General features: G+C 34.6%; 1 protein-coding gene across 1 annotated transcript; it reads right to left on the bottom strand.

Annotated features, from left to right (window-relative positions):
• Window positions 1-4,251: 4,251 nt before the first annotated feature.
• Window positions 4,252-4,926, bottom strand: LOC145040779 (uncharacterized). The gene has a single exon (XM_078988675.1). It carries the CDS (start codon window positions 4,924-4,926, stop codon window positions 4,252-4,254), a length of 675 nt encoding a protein of 224 aa, XP_078844801.1.
• Between the last annotated feature and the right edge of the window lie 18,028 nt (window positions 4,927-22,954).

Raw genomic sequence — 22,954 nt, 5'->3', positions numbered from 1 at the left:
GTATATTAAAACAATATTGAGAACACATTTAAAAATGTAGATTATAGGGGTATGAACTCACTCGTTAAGTTTGAAGAGAGGGGATGGGGTTGAGCAGAACTTCGACCGCGGATGGTTGCGTCGTCGGCTCTTCGGGGATCTCTGCAGCGTAAATCTTTCGTCGGGGGCTCGAGTGCGGAAATCGAGGTGAGGGAATGGTCTCTGGTGCTTGGAAAGGGGTGAGAGTATCTAGAGGTTTAAGAATGTGTGCTTAAATTCGCAGCTGAACCTTTCTATTTATAGGCTGGAATTGCCTCGTACGCGGGGCGTAATTTTGGAGTACGCGGGGCGTACTCACGTACGCAGCGCGTACGTCGTTACACTGGGCGTAAAAATGCGTCATGGCTTACGACTCGAGTCTAGCTAAGCGTAGCTTGGGCGGGCCGATGGGACTCGACTCTGGGTCTAGTACGTGGGGCGTACTCCCAGATTACGCGGGGCGTAATCCCTGCTTCCGACTTCTAAATTCCGTAACTTTCGCGTACGAGCTCCGTTTTTCGCGTTCTTTATATCCACGCGTAGGTGAGATTATGCTCTACAACTTTCATTTAGACTCCGTCGGCTAGTTTTGATTTTATTTTTAATGATATATTTTTAATAGGCCGGGCCTCCTAAAGTTCGTTAAAAATTCATAGGTTCTTTATTCGACGTCGGTTTTTGTTTGTCTTTTTATTGTTTTATTACTATTGTGGAGATCTTCAACTCTCATTTAGGTTGCGTTAGCTAATTAACACTCGATCTTCAATTCGAGTTTTTAGCCCTCTACTACCGTTACAGAACTTTGAAAATTTGTAACTTCTTCATACGAGGTCCAATTTGGGCGATCTTTTTATGCACGTTCACCTTTCAACGAGATCTATGACTTTTGTTTAGATACTTAAGGCTAAAATGCATTTTATTGATATTTTACTTTCTACGTCCAATAATGTTTTAACGGCGGGTCGTAAATATACGAGTGGTTATAATTTCTTCAATATATCCCGGTTTTGAGCGTTCTTTATGTTTTTGGAAACCTTGGCATGATATCTAATATTTGATGCATCCCAACTTAGATACTTGAACACTTTATTTTCGAGGTTAATTTCGTTGTTTTTAGCTTTCGAGTGTTTACAATGCTTTTGGGAAAAATAGGGTTGTCACACATATAGCTTACGACTAAGTATAATATATCTAGCTACATTATCCTGAGGTTTCATGTTTATATAACGATTGATATTTATAGATATAAATATATTTTGATAAAGCACTTCTATAAGCATGTATCTACTCCCCCCTACCCACCCACCAATAGAACTTTTAAAATAGTAAAATGGTGCCCTAAACTCACCCTAGTTGCATGAGATCGTTGGTGTAGGGTTGAATCGGACTTGGGACTCTGGGGACCAATCCAAGGGCAACAACTTTGAGAGATGCAGAGACATGTCTAGAATGGTGTAAATAAATGATCAGCATGGCCTTCTATTTATAGGCATAAAATTAGGGTGTGTGTAGCGCAAATATGTGGTCATGTCATGCGTGATAATCATGTCTCCATCCAGTGAATGCCACATGTCACTACACTAATTGGCCACATCACTCGCAATCTAATCGAATCCGATGTCATGTGTGGGACGGGCATACGTACGCACCACGCGCACACGAAAAGAGTTTTTAAAAATTATAACTTCATCATGTGAGCTCTGATCTAAGCCCTCTTTATATCTATTTGATGCTCTCAATGAGTACTATAACTCTCTTTTAGGTTGTTTTAGGTATTTTTTTTTTTTACTTTCATTTTTATGCATAACCGGGATAAAAAAACAAATGATTTTACAAACACTATACATGTCTCATACAGATCCCGTTTTCGTCATTCTCTGTCAAAAAGTTTTTATCTTAAGGAGTACCACGAATCTCCTTTTTTCACTTTTAGTCAATACACAACCAATCTCTATGTACCATTGCAATGTAGTTAATTTTAATTACGTGATTGGTTTTTATTGTTATAAAATCCATAACTCTTTCCTTCAGAGTCGAATTTTTACGAGTCTGATATTCTTGAGATCATGTTAACGAGTATTTTCCAAATATGTTAACCAACTTAGAAGACGATGGTACTTTCAGACTCTTATTTTCGAGGCCTAATGGTCGTTTCAACAATAAATGTTATGACACATCTGATTTTTATTATCTTAACATCAAATATTGCAATATTAAGGTATTAAATGTATTTTTCCTACTCTTTCCTACGGTGATCAGTGAAGAAATCCTCTCGGTTGACATACATAATCACTTTCAGAACTTCTCAAAATGCTCAACAAACCATCAGTTGTTAATCATCGAATCAAAAGCACCAAAAAAACTAATGCTGTTGGTGACATCTAAAATAATTTTTTTCATCGAGTATGCTTGGGATCAATTTATGATCAAATAGGATAAATTATACTCACGGGACTTCGTGAGTATAAAGAACGTCAAACACAGAGTTCGTATGCAGAAGTTATGTCCGAGTTTAAGAGTCAAAAACCTACTCAATCCATTGAGGTACCTGAAAACATCATATGGAAATTCCAAGAATATTTTTGGACATAGGAATAGGTCATACTTGATTTCATAATCACAATATTTTTAACCCATGAATTTAACAAAGTCATGAAAACTATCGAATCGAATCCAATTAATCGTGAAAGTTTAAATGTCTCTTTCCGGAGTTCTGCATTTTGGATTTAGGATCCCTCCAAATTTTTAGAATCCTTGTAACCGAGACTATTATTCAAAATTTTCATATATATATATATATATATATATATATATATATATATATATATATATATATATATATATATATATATATATATATATATATATATATATATATATATGATAATTGGATCAATGGCATGTAAATCGAGAATACTACAAAGTAACATCACCTTATTTGTACTTTTTGAACATGTGCATTAGATTTAAGAGTACAAACATTATTGTACTAAAACCAAAACTTTCAATCTTTACCAATCAATTAAACACAAAGACACTTTAATTCTCTCTACCTTTTTCCTTCTCTTTCGTGGTTGTTAAGAAGAACAAGAGACCAACAACCACTTTTTTCCCTTTTTTCTTCTTTGATTTATGCCAAGAAACACCACCGAAGTTAGTTCACATTTTCTGGAGAGACCAATTGGGGTAGCATCTGCATTTTCTCCTTCTTTTTCCTATCAATCGAAGCAGCCACAATCACCCCTTGAATTTGAGGTCCATACAAGCCTCTACTTTTGCTCTTTCTTCATCATTTCAATCGATAAAACCTTCACCGGAGATGGAGATTTCCGTTAGTAAACAGGGAAACACACCCCCTCCTAGTCCCTCACCCACGTGTTTCCCTCTCGATACAGAAGAAGCACAACTAGCGAGTTGCTTGAACAACCTTGTTGCCTTTGTTCATCTCCTTCCTGAAACCGTTCAAACACCAGAGAAGTTTGTTTATTTTACTTCTATCAATTTGTGTTTCTTTTTCTTCTGATCAGCTTAGGAATTGATACCCAAGCATTGTTGGGATAAACCCCCTTCATGCACAACTCAAAAAAGAGAATAGACTAGTGCAACTCTTCTGTTGCATAATGTAATTGGGAAGGGAACAAAAAGGATACAAAAACTTCAAAACCATAATCTCTTATTATATAAGTAAACCTTCAAAGAAAAACACACACTAGAAAATATGACTCCTACCTAGTTAAATAGCTAAACAGAACAACAAAATCGGAAAATATAACAACCCATTCTTGGGTTTATGCCACCTGAACCCACACGAATTTGTATCTATCCTAAAAGAAAACAATCAGTGACTAAACCACCCTTCATACATTCAGATTACTCCAACATTCTCCCCCTAATTCGAATGTTGGTTGAGTCTTTGCACCAGTACCTCTTCAAGCTTCACCATACTAATGGATTTTATTTTTTTAGCAATGCATGTTCTTCATCTTCATGAGCTTGAACCAAGTTAGCCTCATGGTTTCTATCTTGTTGTGGCCCAAGGCATTCGTAGGCATAATGACCATATTCATTGTAATTGAAACACTTGATCTTACTCTTATCGCGACCTCCTGATGATCCTTGTCCACCTGCATGTTAATTGTATGTGTCACCTCCCCAAAGTCCTCCTTTGCTTCCACCTCATCAACGACCCCTTCCTCGTCCTGTGGAAGATTTATCATCAAAACCATGACCCTTTTATGGTAACCTCGACTCATCACGTCTTCGCTTTGACCTTTCAAAAAAATCTTTATGTGTGAGCAGGAGTTGTTGCTCCTCATTATCTTCATGTCCCTTGACTCTTTCTTCGTGATTCTTTAATCTTCCAACGACTTCTTCGACAATCATTGTTTCCAAATCTCCAAATAGCTCAATCGTTGAAGCAATTTGTAGAAACTTTAATGGGATAGCTCTAAGTAACTTCTTGACGACATACGCTTCTTCAACCTTGTCACCTAAGGCCCATATGTTGCTCACCACATTGTTCATCTTCATGGAAAACTCATCTACCATTTCTGTCTCGTTCATTTTCAACACTTCAAACTCAGCCTTCAATGTATACACTTTTGTAGTCCTAAATCTATCCACACCTAGGTACATCGTCTTGAGAGTCTCCCTAGCATCTTTTGTTGTTTCCTTCTCTGCAATGGACAACAACATATTGTTCGGCATCCCTTGGTAAATAGCGGTGAGTAATATATTTTCCTTCCCAGCTTCAATAACTTCTCGAGGATTTTTAGGATCGAAAGTGTCCCACATACATTGGGCTTGCATAAAAACTCTCATCTTAATCGCCCATGCTATATAATTGGTTTTGGACAATAGTGGATATTGAAGTATAATCAGACCATCTTTGTTGTTTTTGTCACTCATTTCTTTCTTACGTGGTTGATATTTTCGCATTCACTAGGATTACGCTCTGATACCAAGTGTTAGGATCAACCCCCTACATGCACAACACAAAAACAAGACAGACTAGTGCAGCTCTTCTACTGCGTAACGTAACTGGGAATGGAAAAAAAAAGGATACAAAGACTTTATAACCGTAATGTCTTATTATATGAGTAAACCTTCAAATAAAAACACACACTAGAAAATACGACTCCTACCTAGTTAAACAGCTAAACATACCAACAAAACAGGAAAAGATAACAACCCATTCCTGGGTTTATGCCACCTGCACCCACGCGACTTTGACTCTATCCTAAAAGAAAGCAATAAGTGACTAAACTACCCTTCATACATTCGGATTACTCCAAGAAGCATATCATTTGAAAATGTTGATGGAATCCACATCCACTATTTTTATACCTTCGTATTCATTTCCTCGATAGTTAAAGCACGATGGTGCTTTTCTTTCACCCATCGATCAGACAAGGACGAAACCTATTTCCTATTTTTTTTGTATTAGATAACCAAAAAACTCTTTGTTTGAACCATATAAGCAATTCATCCCCAGCAACTGTCAAGTAATACCAAAAAAGCCTCCATTTGTATAGATTGATCAAAAATAGTCATTTTTGGTAAATTAAATTACAAAACAATCCAGGTGGTTTATTATAAACTCAAGAATGTGTAAATTGCAGTTTCTCATGTCAAGCTTCACGAAAATGAACAAAATTCCAACCAAAAATGAAATCATGCAAGTAGGGTGAGTCTTTATGTGTAACATACACGTTAATAACCTTAGTTAGTTAACGTGTTTTGTAAGCTTGTTAGCTTAAAATAGAATATTATTAAACAATATATGGTTTAGAGTGTTGAGTTCTAACAAGATAGTTTTATGAAATTTTAAGTAAAACTATGTTTAGACTCATTCGGGAAATATTGGAAGTGATGGGAAGTCTTATGAGATTCCGATCAAAAAGTCAATTATCGAAAATAACAAAAAATAACATTTAATTGGGAAATAAGTAAAACTAATGTTATTGAAAGTTGTAAATTATCTCGTTAGAAAAGCTTACGCGAAAACCTCACCGAAATTCGAGTTATAACGAAGAAGTTATGACTTATTGAAGTTTCACGACAGAACCGGCACGACACCATATGACGTAAAAAGTGAGTTTACGATAAGCTAATTTTTAGCATTTATGATCTAAATGAAATTCGTAGTATTCGTTAAACCGAGAGTTCTCATAAAACGAACGTCCACATCTGACTTCGTATGAGGAAGTTCAGATTTTTCTAAGAATCGGCATAGCAGTATTTAGCTCGAAAATTGAATTATAGATCGAGCAATTTTTTACATGAGAATCGAATATCTCATTAATAGTAGTTCAACGGAAAAAAAGATAGAAGAAAACGGATGTCAGATAAAGAAGTTATGAATTTTTAACGGATTTTTCTTGTCCTGGCCTGCTAAAAAAATAATACTAAAAATGAAATCAAAATTAGCCAAGAGAGTCTAAATGAAAGTCGTAGAGTATAATCTCACATACGTGTGGACATAACGAACGTCAAAAAAGGAGAAAGTATGTGAAAGATATGAAATTTTGAAGTTTTAGACACAAACTTCGAGGCTTATCCAAAACAGTATGCCCAACATACTTAGAGTACACCCCGCGTACTCGAAAGCTAGGTCCGGAGTTGCCCACGTCGCTTCTTGCTTCGGACGGAGGACACGTACTGATAATTACACCCAGCATAATGCTGAACTTTGAATACTATAAATAGAAAGCAAAGTTCTCCGAATTTTGGTTACAACTTTCACTCTCTTTCATCTCTCAAACTCTCCTAACACTCCCCCCCCCCCCCCCCCTCCCCGAAGCTTAGGAAATCACCCCAACACCCGAAGAAAGTCTCGAAGCACTGAAGATCCGGAGAAAATAATATTTTTAGTTGAAACTCTACCTGCACAAATCCCGGTTTTCAACAAAAACTCCCTGTTTCGTCAAAGAAATTCATTTTTAGAAATGCAGTGCTGCCCAAATTATCATTTTATCATTCGGTTATTGCAACGTGAGTTCAATATAGGGACAATTATATGTTATGTGTTATCTGATCAATGTGTTTTCCTGTGTTATCCTGGTTTTATATCGTTGATCATGTAGAGCATGTCTCGTATCACTTCTGGTATTGGCTTTGAGCTTTTGGCACTGTAGAGCATTTCTCGTATTATTCTGGTATTGGATTTATGCCTTTGGCCATGTAGAGCATATCGCGTATTACTCTTAGTATTGGCTTTGTGCCTTTGAATATGTAGAGCATGACTCATATCACTTTTGGTATTTGCGTCGGGCTAGGTAGGGTTGAAAGCCAGCATATTCTAGCAAAATGATAATCATAATTTGTTTATTTTCTGTGCCACTTGGGCTGAAGTCTTATTGATGTGTATCATGTTGAAATTGTTATATCTCATTGATTATAAATCTTTGAATCAACTTATTAGTTGATATGGAAAGCTTATCATATGATACATATATGCCTTTGTTGTTGATTGTCCCTCTTTAGTTAAGCCAGATTGATATATATATATATATATATATATATATATATATATATATATATATATATATATATATGGCGTAATGTTATATTGTAACTGTTATTGAATCCACTAAGCGTCACCCGCTTATCCCTCTCAGTGTTTAACTATTGCAGGTGATAAGCATCAGGTATAGTCATGTACTGTTGCAAGATTTAGAATATTTAATACTTCCTGGGTAGTTATGTAATATATAAAACTTTGTAAAAAACTTTAATAGTTGGTTTCTATCCAGACTTTTGTAATTAGACCACTGATGTAAGTTATAATTATGAAAATACATGTAGCATGCCTGGAATAACATGTTAAAGTTACAGAAGGTGTTCTCTCAATCATGGTATCAGAGTAGTAGTTTAAGTGAACTAAATCCCACGGATTGCCATTTAGACTTAAACCTTTGAAAGTTCAATATATGAACGGATTCATTGTAAGCATATGGATACAAACCATAGGAAAGACTTAAGTGGGATGTTGGATAATGATAAATCATAATATTCTAAAGTACTAAGTTACTTCAAAATTTTCAGAGCATTAGTTTAAGAGAACTAGGAATTGTAAGGATTTCTAGACTTCAACTTAGATTGCTAAGTGATAATGGTGCGATGTGTGCCTAGTATACTTTAGGTGCAATACCTAAATTTATGTTAAATAGACACAAGCACTAGAATATTGTAGGAGATATGCCATATATTTGATATGTGCTAAATGATAAATAATATAGCATGCCTTAGGTAGCTTACATATATTGCTATTACACGAGGAAGTTTGAGGTCTGTTGCCGACCTTGGTTAGGAAGAGTAAATTTTATGTGTTTGAATTACATTTGGATGAGATGAATGTTTTGGTGTAATCCATGAAGTTGTTCCACCTTTGACCAGATTCAAGCAGTGATTGCTTACAGGCTTAGAAGAACTGAAGATGGTGAAAATTTTCGATGATATCGAAATTGATGTTGTGTAAGATTAAGAAGAATTCAATGAAGATCAAAGGAAAGGCTAACAAAGTTTTCAGACTCAATAGGCCAAGACTTTGTCTAACATTGTGATGTAGTATGCAGTTCGAGTAGTATGATAAGAGTTGATATGTAACCCTATACAAGATGCTCAGACTTAGTATTTAATACTACTGAGTGACAATTGACTTCTATCACATCCTTATGAAAGTTCCATAGTATGTTAAGTCGACTTTAACATACATGATTAGCATGGTGAAACGAGTCATTTAGTTGTGAAAGGTTGAACGGCTTACTAGTCAGAGTAAGGTAGAGTACATAGTTGAAGGAGATATACACCCATAGTGTTGTATGAGAAGAGATGTTGATGTTAGGAATGACAGAGAACCAAGTCGAAATTAGTAAAACATGTTGAGATGCAGTTAAAATTCAGATTTCATAGGATAGATTCGCATGAAGTAGATTTAAAAGATACATCCATGAGAAGAAAATTTTCCCATATAAAGGAATGATGATGTCATGAAAGGATAATGAAATGAATAAATGTGCATGGTGACTTGCATTAGTTAGAAAATGATGCAGATAGTTTGAGATCGTTTGTCTCCACACTACTAGAGTAAATTATGGTATAGTGTGCCTTGTAGAGTAGACACTACCCGAGAAAAATTTTGTATAAAGAATTTGGAAGTGAAATTCCTATCGACCTAGGAAAAGTATTAGGATATGCTAGATTGAGCATATGAGTAAAAAGGATTTTAGAAGGCGAGTATAGGAAATCCAAGATATGTTTGGTAGAAACGCGAAATCCCCAGTTGAATGTAGTAGATATTATTGTATGTACTTATTTGAAAGCATTAATTTGTGATAAGTTGCTTTGTGATAACTTTTGAATGGTGACTTAGAAAACTACTAGCCAATACTTAGGACCGGTATGAGTAGGTATGAATAGTAGTAGAGGCATATACTACTGGATGAACAAGACTCACATTTCGATCAGGGAAAGTCACAAGGTTACCAAGAAGCTAGTAATTGATTCCATTATTGTTCAAGTATGTCATTACCTTTGTTTTGGTGATTACTAAGAAGATGATTTTCATTCAGACCTTAGTGGTCAGAAAGAATCTAGTCCGATTAATGTAGATCTACGAAGTGAATTGATTGGTTCAGAGAACCATGTCTTATGTAGTGATGAAACTTCAGTTGGAAGATTGAAAAAGGAGATGGTCGAGGTAGTCGAAAAAAGTATAACCGTCTTCATTAAAGGATTAAGCAACCATTAGCTAGAAATGCTACTTGTTATGAATATATTATATCACATTAAAACATGCAGGAAGGTTTCTTTTGTGATAGTTATTGACTAATAGAAACCATAGTATGGTTCATTGTGTGTCTTTTGTGTTATGAAATCAAAGCTCATTAGAATATGACCATTAGAGTTGTTGTTGTAGCAAAAGTGAAGACCTTATCTTGGTTTGAGTCTATAAACCAATTTTAAGAAGGAACAGGAGTCTTCAATGAGAATTGAGTTTTGTTAACTCGCAAATTAGGACCAAATGACCAATAAAGAATAAAGAGCGGGTGCATGTTTGAGCACCGCCATCAATTAAGAAGTTTGAAGAGTTTGACAATCATTTAGCTAAAGGTCGTAAATTTCAGATTACCATAGGGGAGGCATGGGAGGACCCGAATGTCGTGAATGGTTCATTTCTCGTCAACTCTAAACCTGCTCACATCTTATTTGATTCTGATGCTTCAGATTCTTTTGTGTCTCATGAATTTGCACATTCTTTTCAAATTGCTTGTTATACATTCGCCAAATCATTTCATGTAGATACAGCAGGAAGTGTATCATTACTTGATAATAAAGTCTATAGAAATTGTGTCATAGAAATTGAAGGTTATAATTTTCTTGCTAACCTGATTCCTATCTCCTTCCCCAACTTTGATATTATTCTCGGTATGGATTAGTTTTCAAAGAACCCCGCAGAACTCTTGTGTTACGAAAAGATGGTACGCATCCCTATCGAAGGAAATGATCCTATTTATGTCTATGGTGAACAAAGATTTAAAATTTTAAAAATAATCACTTTCCTAAAAACTCGTAAATTTATATCGACGGGGTATTCTACTTATCTAGCCTTTACAGTTGATATATGAAAAGAGGGTAAGAAAACTATAAATGATGTTCCTGTTGTTAATGAATATCCTGATGTTTTCCTCGATGATTTGCCTGAACTACCCCCAGATAGGAAAAAATAATTTTGAACTAAGTTTATGTCTAGTGCTGCTCTTATTACCAAAGACTGCTATACAGAATAATAGCATTTGGATAATTGTCGACCGGTTGACTAAGAGTGCATATTTTTTTGCCATGCGTGAAACAGCTCCAATAGAGAAATAAGCACAAGTAAATTGGGATGAAACTATTAAGAGACATGGTGTGCCACTAAAGATTGTTTCCAATCATGATACTTACATCACTTCTCATTTTTGGGCGAGTATGCAATGTGAATTGGGATCTCGTGTTGCTCTCGGCATAACTTATCATCCCCAGATAGATGGTCAGACAGAGAGAGCAATCCAAACATTAGAAGATATGTTGAAGGTATATGAAGCACTTTATGGGTGTAATGTCGTGCTCCATTATGTTTGTGTGATATAGGACAGAAAATCATTGGTGGTCCTAAAATGATTCAAGACACCACTAATAAGATTCAAATTGTACGAGAGAGAATGAAAACGGCTAAGGATTGACAAAAGTCCTATGCAGAAAGGAGGAATTGACCCACAAAATTCCAGGTGGGTGATTTTTTAACGCTGAAGGTATCCCCATGGAAATGCATTATGCGATTAGGAAGAACGGAAAGTTAAGTCCTAGATTCGTTGGTCCTTTCATGATCATCTAGAGAATTGGTAAGCAAGCATACCGCTTGGAATTGCCTGAAAATCTAGCAGATATTCATGATGTATTTCATGTGAGTTATCTACGTAAATGTTTGAGCATATATGATTAAATGGTTCCGTTATCCGAGGTGAAACACGATTATAAATGAAGATATGTAGAAGAACCCGAAGAAATTATAAACGAGAAAACGGTTGAATTGTGTAATAAAGAATTGGAGTTGGTGCTTGTCAAGTGAAAACACCATCAAGGACCAAATTATACTTGAGAAAATAAGAATGAGATAAGAGTGAAATATCCACATTTTTTTAAATCGTTGTGATTTTGGGGACAAAATCCTCAAAAGGAGGAGGTATTTATAACATACACGTTAATAACCTTGTTCAGTTATCATGTTTTGTAAGCTTGTTAGCTTAAAAATGAATATTATTAAATAATATATGGTTTAGAGCGTTGAGTTATATTTTTATGAGATTTGAAGTAAAACTATATTTAGAATCATTCAGAAAATATTGGAAGTGATGGGAAGTCTTATGAGATTCCGATAAAAAAGTCAATTATCGAAATTAACGAAAATATAACATTTAAGTTGGAAATAAGTAAAACTAATGTGATTGAATGTTGTAAAGTATCTCGTTAGAAACATTTAGGCGAAAACCTCACCGAAATCTGAGTTATAACGAAGAAGTTATGACTTATTCAAGTTTCGCAATAGAACAGGCATGACGCCATATGACGTAAAAAGTGAGTTTACAATAAACTACTTTTTAGCCTTGAAGATCTAAATTAAAGATGTAGTATTCGTTAAACCGAGAACTTTCATAAAAGGAACGACCAAATCTGACTTCGTATGAGGATGTTATGATTTTTCTAAGAATCGGCATAGCAGTCTTCAGCTCGAAATTTGAATTATAGATCGAGCAATTTTTAGCTGATACAACCTAAACAAGAATCAAAGATCTCGTTAATAGTAGTTCAACGATAAAAAGACAGAAGAAAACGGACGTAATATGAAGAAGTTATGAATTTTTATCGGGCTTTTCGTGTCCCAGTCTGTTAAAATTATAATACTAAAAATGAATTCAAAATTAGCCGACGGGATCTAATTGAACGTTGTAGAGTAGAATCTCACCTACGTGTGGATATAAAGAATGTCAAAAATAGTGTCCGTATGCGAAAGATATGAAATTGTGAAGTTTAAGACACAAAATTCGAGGCTTATCCAAAATAGTACGCCCAACATACTTAGAGTACGACCGGCGTACTCGGAAGCTACGTTCGGAGTTGGCCATGTCGCCTCTTTCTTCGGACGGAGGACACGCATTATACACTCTTTACACTTCCGAGGTCCGAGAACCGAACAGATGCCACGCATCACTCTATGCGTCGCGTACTAGGTTTACACTTAGCGTAGAGTGCCGCTATGCAGTACGCCCCGCGTACTGATAATTACGCCCAGCATAATGCTGAACTTTGGATACTACAAATAGAAAGCGAAGTTCTTCAAATTTTGGTTACAACTTTCGCTATCTTTCATCTCTTAAACTCTCCTAACACCCCCTGAAGCTTAGGAAATCACCCTAACACCCAAAGCAAGTCCCGAAGCCCTGAAGACCCCGAGAAAATAATATTTTCAGTCGAAACTCTGCCCACACAAAGCCCGGTTCTCAACAAAAACTCTCGGTTTCGTAAAAGAAATTAATTTTTTGAAACGCAATGCTGCCCAAATTGTCATTTTATCATTCGGTTATTCCATGGTGAGTTCAATATACTGACAATTGTATGTTATGTGTTTATATGAGCAATATGTTTTCCTGTGTTATTCTGGTTTTATATCGTTGATCATGTAGAGCAAGTCTGGTATCACTTCTGGTATTGGCTTTGAGCCTTTGGCCATGTAGAGCATGTCTCGTATTATTCTAGTATTGGATTTATGCATGTGGCCATGTAGAGCATGTCGTGTATCACTTTTGCTATTAGCTTTGTGCCTTTGGTCATATAGAGCATGACTCGTATCACTTTTGTATTGGCATCGGGCTAGGTAGGGCTGAAGGCCTGTATATTCCAGCAAAATTATAATCAAAAATTGTTTATTTTTTGTGCCACTTGGGCTGAAGTCTTATTGATGTATATCATGTTGAAATTACTGCATCTCATTGATTGTAAATCTATGAATCAAATCATTTGTTGATATGGAAAGCTTGTGATATGATACACACATGCCTTTGTTGTTCTTTGGCCCTCTTTACTTCAGTCATATTGATATATATATATATATATATATATATATATATATATATATATATATATATATATATATATATATATATGGCATAACATTATATTGTAAATGTTATTAAACTCATTAAGCGTCACCCGCTTATCCCTCACAGTGTTTAACTATTGCAGATGATAAGCATCCGGTATACTCATGTACTGTTGAAAGATTTATAATAGTTAATACTATTAATTTTTTACTTAGTGTTTGTATATGTATATGAAATATAAATTCCTATGTAGTTATGAAATATATAAAACTTTGTAAAAAAAACCTTAATAGTTAGTTTGTATCCAGACTTTTGTAATTAGCCCACTAATGTAAGTTATAATTATGAATATGAATAATAATGTAAAGTTTAGAGATGAGTTCTCTCATTATGGTCCCAATTTATGTTTTAAACGATTTTCGGGGAAAATACATATATGTCTTATTTTTATGGAAGTTTGATGCTATTTGTGGTCATTTCATGCTACGGTTATATGATTAGGTTCTTGGAATGTTATTCAGGTAATTTTGGGTTATTTATATGTTTTAAACATACAAATGCTTTAAATCAAATGTTAGAATACAATGACAATCTAAAATATGTATTTTAATTTTATATGAAAAATGAACTTTAAATGTCTTTGGTTAAATGAAATGTAGTATTGAGCATAAATACATATATATTTGATAAAAGACAAAAATGCACAATGGTCCCTATGGTATGTCGAAAATTGTCACTTTGGTCCAAAAAGGTTTGGACTAGCACCGGAGGTCCAAAGTTTTCATTTTGTTGCTTGTTTGGTCCAATATGTTTTGATATTTTTCAAAATGACTGATTTGCCCCTGTTAATATGATTTTTTTTCTTATTTGTTTTTCTGATTTTAAAAAAATAAGAATTAAATAAAAATAAATCTCTCTCTCTCTTTCTCTCTTTCTCTCTCTCTCTCTCTCTCTCTCTCTCTCTCTCTCTCTCTCTCTCTCTCTCTCTCCACCATCCGACATCCTTCCCCTTTAATTTGCCATCATTTCCATTTAATCTGCAGTCCAACATCACCACTCTTGAAACAAACTCCGATCGTCGGCCAACAACATCGCCAATAATCACCGATACCAAATCTAATGACACTAAATCAAAAGGAAACCTTAAACTTGGAATTAAAAGCAAACCAAAATCAAACTTGAATCAAACATAGAAAATAAAAATAGATTGAATGAAATTCAGATTCCAACCATCACTTAACACCACGAAAAATAACGATCCAAATTGGAAAAAGAAACCTAAACCATTTTTCTAAGAAATTGCATCAATTCCCAAATAAAAGACTTGATTTAAGTCCTCGATTTCAACTTGAATCAAACTAGGAAAAGAAGCCAATACCTTGTATATAAAAAAAACCTTCATAAAACCCAAAAGTCCTGATTTCAAATGAAAAAAAAAACCCTGAAAAGCGCTACATCAAATCCAAAAAAATCACATTACCGATTGGAGATTAGGGTGATGGCAGTGTATCACAGAGATGATGTTGGAATCGTTTTTTGCAAGAGAGAAATACATGGGTTGTGCAATCATGAATAAAGGTTGGATTGTCAGTGAGTTTGCACATGGTGGGACACATATACTAACAACCACCACACGCGAAAAAGACGGTGGTTGAGGGAGAAAGAGACATGACAAACATATTCGTTCCAAATCGACCCCGTACCCCGTCGATCTTGTACATGGCAAACTCCAAATGTTGCCTGAAACCGGAATCTACCACCTCCATCGTCTTCTTCATCACTGGAAACCGGAATCCACCACTTCCACTGGCGATGCTAAATGATCTGTTGAAAACCTAGATCATTGGCGGCTCGCTGGATAAGGAGAAGGATGAAGGAAATGGAGAGAAGACGGCGATTTAAAAGAGATGAGAGAATGGTAGCGGTTTGAGATGGTGAAGTTGGGTAGGCTGGGTTATTCGTGCACTGAAGTCGTAGTCATCGGTTTGTGGGGGAAGGAAGGTGAAGTTGGGTTAGCGTGTGAGTGTGAGAGAAGTCGGTGACTGAAAAAATGAGGATGGGGTTCATATTTTTCCGACAGTAGAGAGATAAGGAGTTGGTGGAGGGAGTATAGGTGGGGTAGGGATATATTTGTTTTCTTTTTTATTTAATTGTTAATCAGAAAAAATCAAAATTAATAAAAAGAAAAGGGAAAATCAAATAGAGAGGGCAAAAAGGTCATTTCATATACTTCCAAATATGAAATGGATCAAACAAGCAACAAAATGAAAACTTTGGACATCTGGTACTAGTTCAAACATTTTTGGACCAAAATGGTAATTTTCAACATACCACAGGGGGCATTTGTTGAGTTTTGCCGTGATAAAAATATATGTTTATGTACCTTTATAAACAATTTGCACAAAAATGGTCAAAACATGATTTTGTTAGAAAAGAGTTGTGATTATATATAAAAAAGGGTTTTGTACGAAGAGTGATTCAAAAATATTTTATTTGGAATTTTATATAAAATAAGTACAAATTTTGTTCATAAAATGTTTATATAAAAATGGAACATTAGATGTGTTTGACACTTGATATAACGATATATATGTACAAATACACATATTTGTTAAATTATATATATATATATATATATATATATATATATATATATATATATATATATATATATATATTGTGACATCCTCATTTTCATGGCAAAAAACACCGATTTTTTTTTGTTTATGCTTTATAAAAATCAGAATACCCATTTTTATAAAAATGTTGCGGAATTTGTTCCCAGTAAAACATGATAAATACTTTATCAAGGCATTTCCGAATAAGCGTATTTTTATTCATTTTTAAACATTTGGGATGTCATCGTTAATACAGAAACATAAGCATAAACAGAACTTACATTCATTATCACTAGTGATTTAGATCTCCTTAATCTCTCAGTGTAATGTGACTTCATATCAACACCTGTGATCTAAATAAACTGAGTAGGTCAGTTTGGGAAACCTGGTGAGTACATAGAATTTTCAACTCACAATAATATAATTATTTTGTTTAATCATCAAACAGTTAACCCAATTACTCATCCCTATTATCTTCTTTACTCTTAAGGATCTACCCTAAAAATCAACTATTTCTCATTCATTCATTCCTACGGATTATCCTAAGGAAGAAGTACGAAGTTCATTGTTGTCAATGACACAGCTATCTAACACAGCTGCTAGTTCTATCACTTAGGCGCAACTGCCAGAATTGTGACATTTTATATGAGGCCCAGATGCCAGTATTGTCCTTCGAGCACAGCTGCTAGGGTTATCTCGTTTATTGACAATATTGTTTTCAAGAGTCCACTCGCAATACATGTCAATGACCAAAGGGCTTGTAGCCCAGCGGTATCCGGTGTTGCCCTCCCTACTTGAGGTTGAGGGTTCAAGTCCCGTCGTGAACATAGGTGGATTTAAGATGTAGTTTAGGAGTAGGTTAGATTTGCCGTTTCAAAAAAAAAATACATGTCAATGGGTTTTTAGAGTACACCGGTGAACACATCGTTCACAACACCTACAGGTTGCAAGTCTGCTAGTTTTACACTAGACTGTCTAGAATAGTCCATGGTTGTCATCCATACTCTGCTAGATAACGGGACCAACATTTGAGAACAAGGCTTCTCACATCATCCACCTCTCACCCTTACCTCATGGTCTATATCACCTCTCAACTCATCATCCAACTCATATTTCATCTACCCATATTTTATCCAACGTATTGTGTAGATATAAATACATATACAGTTTAAATCATATAAAACTTGTATAAAATCGTTCATCCAGCATAGAGAGCAAGAATACAGATAATATGCACACATAGAACGTAGTTTATATTAAATACTTCATATTTATGTGTATGATGAAAGGGACCATGCACTCACTTGATAAGGTGGTGACTCGGCACTCGGACAACACTTTGTTATTGTTAAAATAATTTCCCTCAGACAAAACCTAGTATTAATACCACTAGGGTTTAGTCTAACGTTAACCGTGACTAATTAATAGTGTAGCTATTATTAATATTATATAACCATTAAGAAACACTCTTATATAACTCATAATAATAACCCAAATAATTATTTTAAGGGTCTAATAGTGTTACTATAATTAATTAGAATCTATATTAAAAATAGTGTATGCGTAACTCACTTACAGCGGGTTTTATAGAAAACTGGGTTTTGTTTGGAGCAGCATTTCCAAACTGAAAGACTCCTTTCTCAGGACTCTAGGAGCCTCGGGCTTCCTTCGGATGCTAGGGGGTTTACCTAGGCTTTAGGGGGCTTTAGGGGAGCTAGAGAGAAGTTCTAGAGAGAGAAAGTAGAATGGGATGGTGTGAGGAATTGGTTTCACCCGGAACCTCTATTTATAGGGGTATTGAGGCCATTTCACGTCGTGAAACATAAATTCACGTCGTGACCCGCTGGAGACAGCCAGGCACAGCCTGGTGCTGACACGTGGCATCGCACACAGGACGGAAATCAGCCAATTTTCAAAAATTCATAACTTTCGCATACGAGATCCATTTTTGACGTTATTTTTATCCACGTGTAGGTAAAAACAAGGTCTACAACTTTCATTTAGACTCTATTGGCTGATTCTCGACTGGTCTTACATTTAACAGTAGGAGGAGATTATATTGTTAAATGTCCGCATAAAATTCATAACTTCTATATACGGACTCCGTTTTCGTCTTTCTTTTTATCGTTGAGCTCCTATAAATGAGATCTTCAACTCTCATTTAGGTCACGTAGGCCAAAAACCACTCAAACTAAAATTCAAGTTTCGGGTCGTGCACTACTATGCTAATTCTTAGAAAATTCATAACATCCTCATACGAAGTCAGATTTAGGCATTCTTTTTATGGACGCTCTCGGTTTAACGTATACTACAACTTTTGTTTGATTTCCAAGGCTAAAAAGTCCTCCAGCGTAAATTAACTATTTATGTCTCCCGGTGTCGTGCCAATTTTGCCGAAAAACTTCGACGGGCCATAACTTCTTCGATATAACTCGAATTCCAGCGTTCTTTATATGTACGGAACCCTTGAGACATATTCTACAACTTGTTTAAGATTATTTATTCTAAATAATCTTTTGTCAAAAATTCATTTTCGACCCCTATTATCTTTAAATTGACTAACCCAGATTTACGGGCGTTATATATATATATATATATATATATATATATATATATATATATATATATATATATATATATATATATAATGTTAAAGAATTTAGCAAAACTAGTTGAAAACAAATTTTATACATGAGACAGTGTATTGATCACATATTTATATATTAATAATTATATATATATATATATATATATATATATATATATATTAGAATATATCAAATCTTTATATATATATATATATATATATATATATATATATGTATGTATGTATGTATGTATGTATGTATGTATGTATGTGTGAATTGAAGACATCCTTTCGTGAGAAAATGTTATTTAACATCATTCGAACAAAATATAGTAGAAGTAAGTTATAATGGTTTTCATTTAATAATTGCTTTGTGTTTATATTTGTGTTTCAAATTATGTATTTTTTTGATTGAAATCCGGATTTTTGGTCAAAACGCAACCGCTACAATATCCAAATTAGTCAAATAAACTTTCCAGTCAGATAAACTTTTCAGTAAATTTTAGGGACCTAAGAATAATGTATATAGGAACTTTGCAAATTCACTTTTTAAAGTGTAAAATTATTTCTAGAAATGCTCTAAGTTGATTAGTGAATAAAACTATCATAGTAGCTTAGGACTAAAACAGGTGTACAAAATCCTAGACTTGATAATTATTGGACTTTGTATGTGGTAGATAATTCAGTCACTAAGAATATAAACTCAGTATCAACCCTCTATGATATAACCATTAATACACGGAGGAACGTGAAACATATTGGTATAGATCTATACGGGTCGATAGCCCCATTATGGTTTCTTGCTACAACCATCTATTGATGGGTCAAAACAGGCATAATTGTTCTTTCTCTTATTACAAAACGATGTAAGTGATGTGCTTGTGATAATTGAGGAACCTCTATTCACAGTGCTCTACAGAGGCTTTCTCAGTCACTAGTGTCAGCTTTAGCCTCAAATTAGAACCCAAAAATTCATTCTAGAATGTGTAGGAAAAGATAGAAAGAATCATTCTAGAATGCGTAGATATACAAAACTCTCTTACTTGTATAGGTTTACAAGGGTAAGATGTGTTGTATTTTGTACTTTTATGAATCATTTTTGACATGCACTCTTTATTATAAAAAGACAAAATTATAAGAATGGTCTGTGTGGTATGTCAAAACTTGCATATTTGGACCAAAAATGTTTGGACTAGCATCAGTGGTCCAGAAGTTTCATTTTCTTGTGAGTTTTATCCATTTTGGTTTCAGTTTTTTTTTGTGAAGACAATTTTGCCCTTATTATTTAATTTTCCATTTTTGTTTTACTACCAGGAATTTAACAATTAAAATTAAAACAAAAATAAAATACCCTCTCTCTCTTTTTCTTTCTCTCTCTCTCTCTCTCTATCTATCTATCTATTTATCTCTCTCTCTCTCTCTCTCTCTCTCTCTCTCTCTCTCTCTCTCTCTCTCTTTCTCTCAGTTTGTTCTTCAAAACTCAAGAACACACAAAGTTATGGAAAAACACTTTAACTTTTATGGCTTTGTTCTTCCCAATACACACATGTACACACAATTAAGAATACATAACACATACTCTTATAAACATATACCTACTGAAGAATACTGCTTGAAACCCATTCTAAAATGAATACCACACACAAAATATGGGTTTGTTCTTGAGTTTGTGCCTAGATATTTGGGATTATTCTTGACTTGTTAAAACAAAATAAAAACCATTCAATTCGTCATGTGGATTGAAGAACAAAATCTATTTAAATCAAGGATTATATCAAAAACACACTCAGATCAATGCAATCAACTTTCCTTCTCAAATGGACCAGAGGCGGATCTCAAGTTTGGTTTACCTACACAAATGGATAAGCAAATCTAGCAACACCCCCACTACCACCGTTGCTTTTTCGTCTTCGGCCATGTCTCGGCTTCAGGCCCAGGTCATGGATTCTGGGGCAACTGACATTGAATCCGATGATGATGGTCTTGACTTTTGATTTGCCATACCTCTATAAATAGCAAGCCTCCCCTTAATGTTCACATCCTCACACATAAACAACTATACCTTTCAAAATATGAGTTGATACATGCACATTTGTTTCCCTTTTAAATAGTTTTAAGAACTAAAGTGCTTCTCCAACCACCACCGCTAGAGATAAGTCATCGAAAACCCTAGCAATCAACTTTCACCATCATTCTGGCGAACGATAGGGTTTTAAACAGAGATGTTGTAGTAGAATGAGAGAGACGAATTTATTGCTTTCTTGTTTGTTGAGGTGGGTTTTGTAGAGGCAAAGTAGGGTGGTTTCCGATCTTTTGTTGAAGTTCTCTTAGGGGTTTGTTTCTTTGAGACCTATGTGGTTGAGCTAGTATCGGCAGTTGATGTTAGGAGAGTGGATGTGTTGGATTGATGACCACAAGAAAGATCAAATATAAAGACACACATCAATTCACACTTATAAACCTAGAAAAAGACAGGCCCTTGTAGTCTTCTTGATCTTTCCTTACTTGAAAGGGTCTTCACATGTCTTTCTAATTCTCAAATGGAGTTGAGTTTACTCGATGTGGAGAGATATGGAGAGAGAGAGAGAGAGAGAGAGGATATTTTATTTTTGTTTTACTTTTTAATGTTTTTTAATTGCTTGTAATAAAACAAAAATGGAAAACTAAATAATATGGGCAAATCATCTTTACAAAAAAGTTCAAACCAAATTGGACCAAACTCGCAAGAAAATAAAACTTTTGGACCATTGATGCTAGTCTAAACTTTTTTGGGCTAAACATGCAAGTTATGACATACCATAAGGACCATTCTTGCAATGTTGTCTTATAAAAATGCACAAAGTTAGAATGATAAACAAAACTTCTTTACTTGTATACGTTTACAAGATTAAAACATGTTGCATTTTATAATTTTGTAATTCATTAGTTTAAACATAAACTTGATTATAAAAACACTAGGATTCAAAGTTATAAACATAAATCTTTTTTACTTTTATGTATTTTACAATGGTCAACGTGTTGCATTTTTAGAGTTTTATAATTCATGAATCTAAAAACAACTATGATTATAAAAACATACAGAGTCAAAACCTATAAAGTTCACCAACATTATTGTTAACGTATTGTTTTCAAACGTATGCATCTTCAGGATCGTAGGAGCTGGAAACACACTCTATGTGCCAGGGAATAATATATTTCTTTGGTTGGCTGAGCTGCTCGGCCTTTTGTTTAATTTTTTACTTATATTTGTAGAGCTGGTTCTAGTATTTTAAAGATTTGTTAGATTGATGACATTGTAATTCTTCGTACCAAAATTATGGAAGAATGCAATGATTGTATCATTCAATATATGTTGTGAACTGTGAGCCAATGTTTACATCGCAACCCTGACGTTTCCGCCGTTGGTTAGGGTGTGACACCATAGCTCTTGCTGCCCAATCTTATAGCATAATTGTTTTACCAAAAAAAATTCCTTTTTCCTTAACCAAAGAAAATAGGGATCTAAATTCTAAAATCTTAAACGATAAAACACTTTCATATAATCATTCTTTGTGACACATAGTGACGTATACACAATTTTCACATATAATCATTTATTTTTAAATAAACAAGCATAGTCACACCTAGTGACGACTTACACTTTTTCATATAAAAACATTTTGCTTTGCTATGTACTAAAAATCAACATGTACTCACATGGCATGGCTAGAAAGTGATGACTAACTTGCACTCTGATCTTGGATCCTATGTTGCTTCGTAACCGGCTTGCATGTCCATAATTGTTTGGATAATACACGAGGTTCCTTGGAACTTGTGCAGACATACTATCACAACTATTGTAAGTCCCAAAAGATGAACCAACTAGTAATCAATCGAAATCACTAAGCAATGGCGGAATCAATGCAAAGTAAATCAAGAACAAATGCGTAATCAACCCAATGCACACGATTATATTGATGAAATCGTCTAGTACAACAGAGATCTTCACAATGGTTGGCCTTCACAATGATATGACAGAAAAGCTAGAAAAAAACTGACCATATGAGTCTCCTTATATAGGGAAGACAATTAAACAAGGAAACCCTAAACCC

This window comes from Lactuca saligna, chromosome 4, assembly GCF_052625555.1.
Source record: "Lactuca saligna cultivar CGN05327 chromosome 4, ASM5262555v1, whole genome shotgun sequence".
Classification (NCBI taxonomy): domain Eukaryota; kingdom Viridiplantae; phylum Streptophyta; class Magnoliopsida; order Asterales; family Asteraceae; genus Lactuca; species Lactuca saligna.
Note: the sequence above shows the minus strand (reverse complement) of the source record. Positions and strands in the feature narration are given on the sequence as shown.

Coding starts and splice junctions, on each gene's coding strand:
- LOC145040779 (XM_078988675.1), bottom strand. CDS start 4,926: ATGAGTGACAAAAACAACAAAGATGGTCTGATTATACTTCAATATCCA.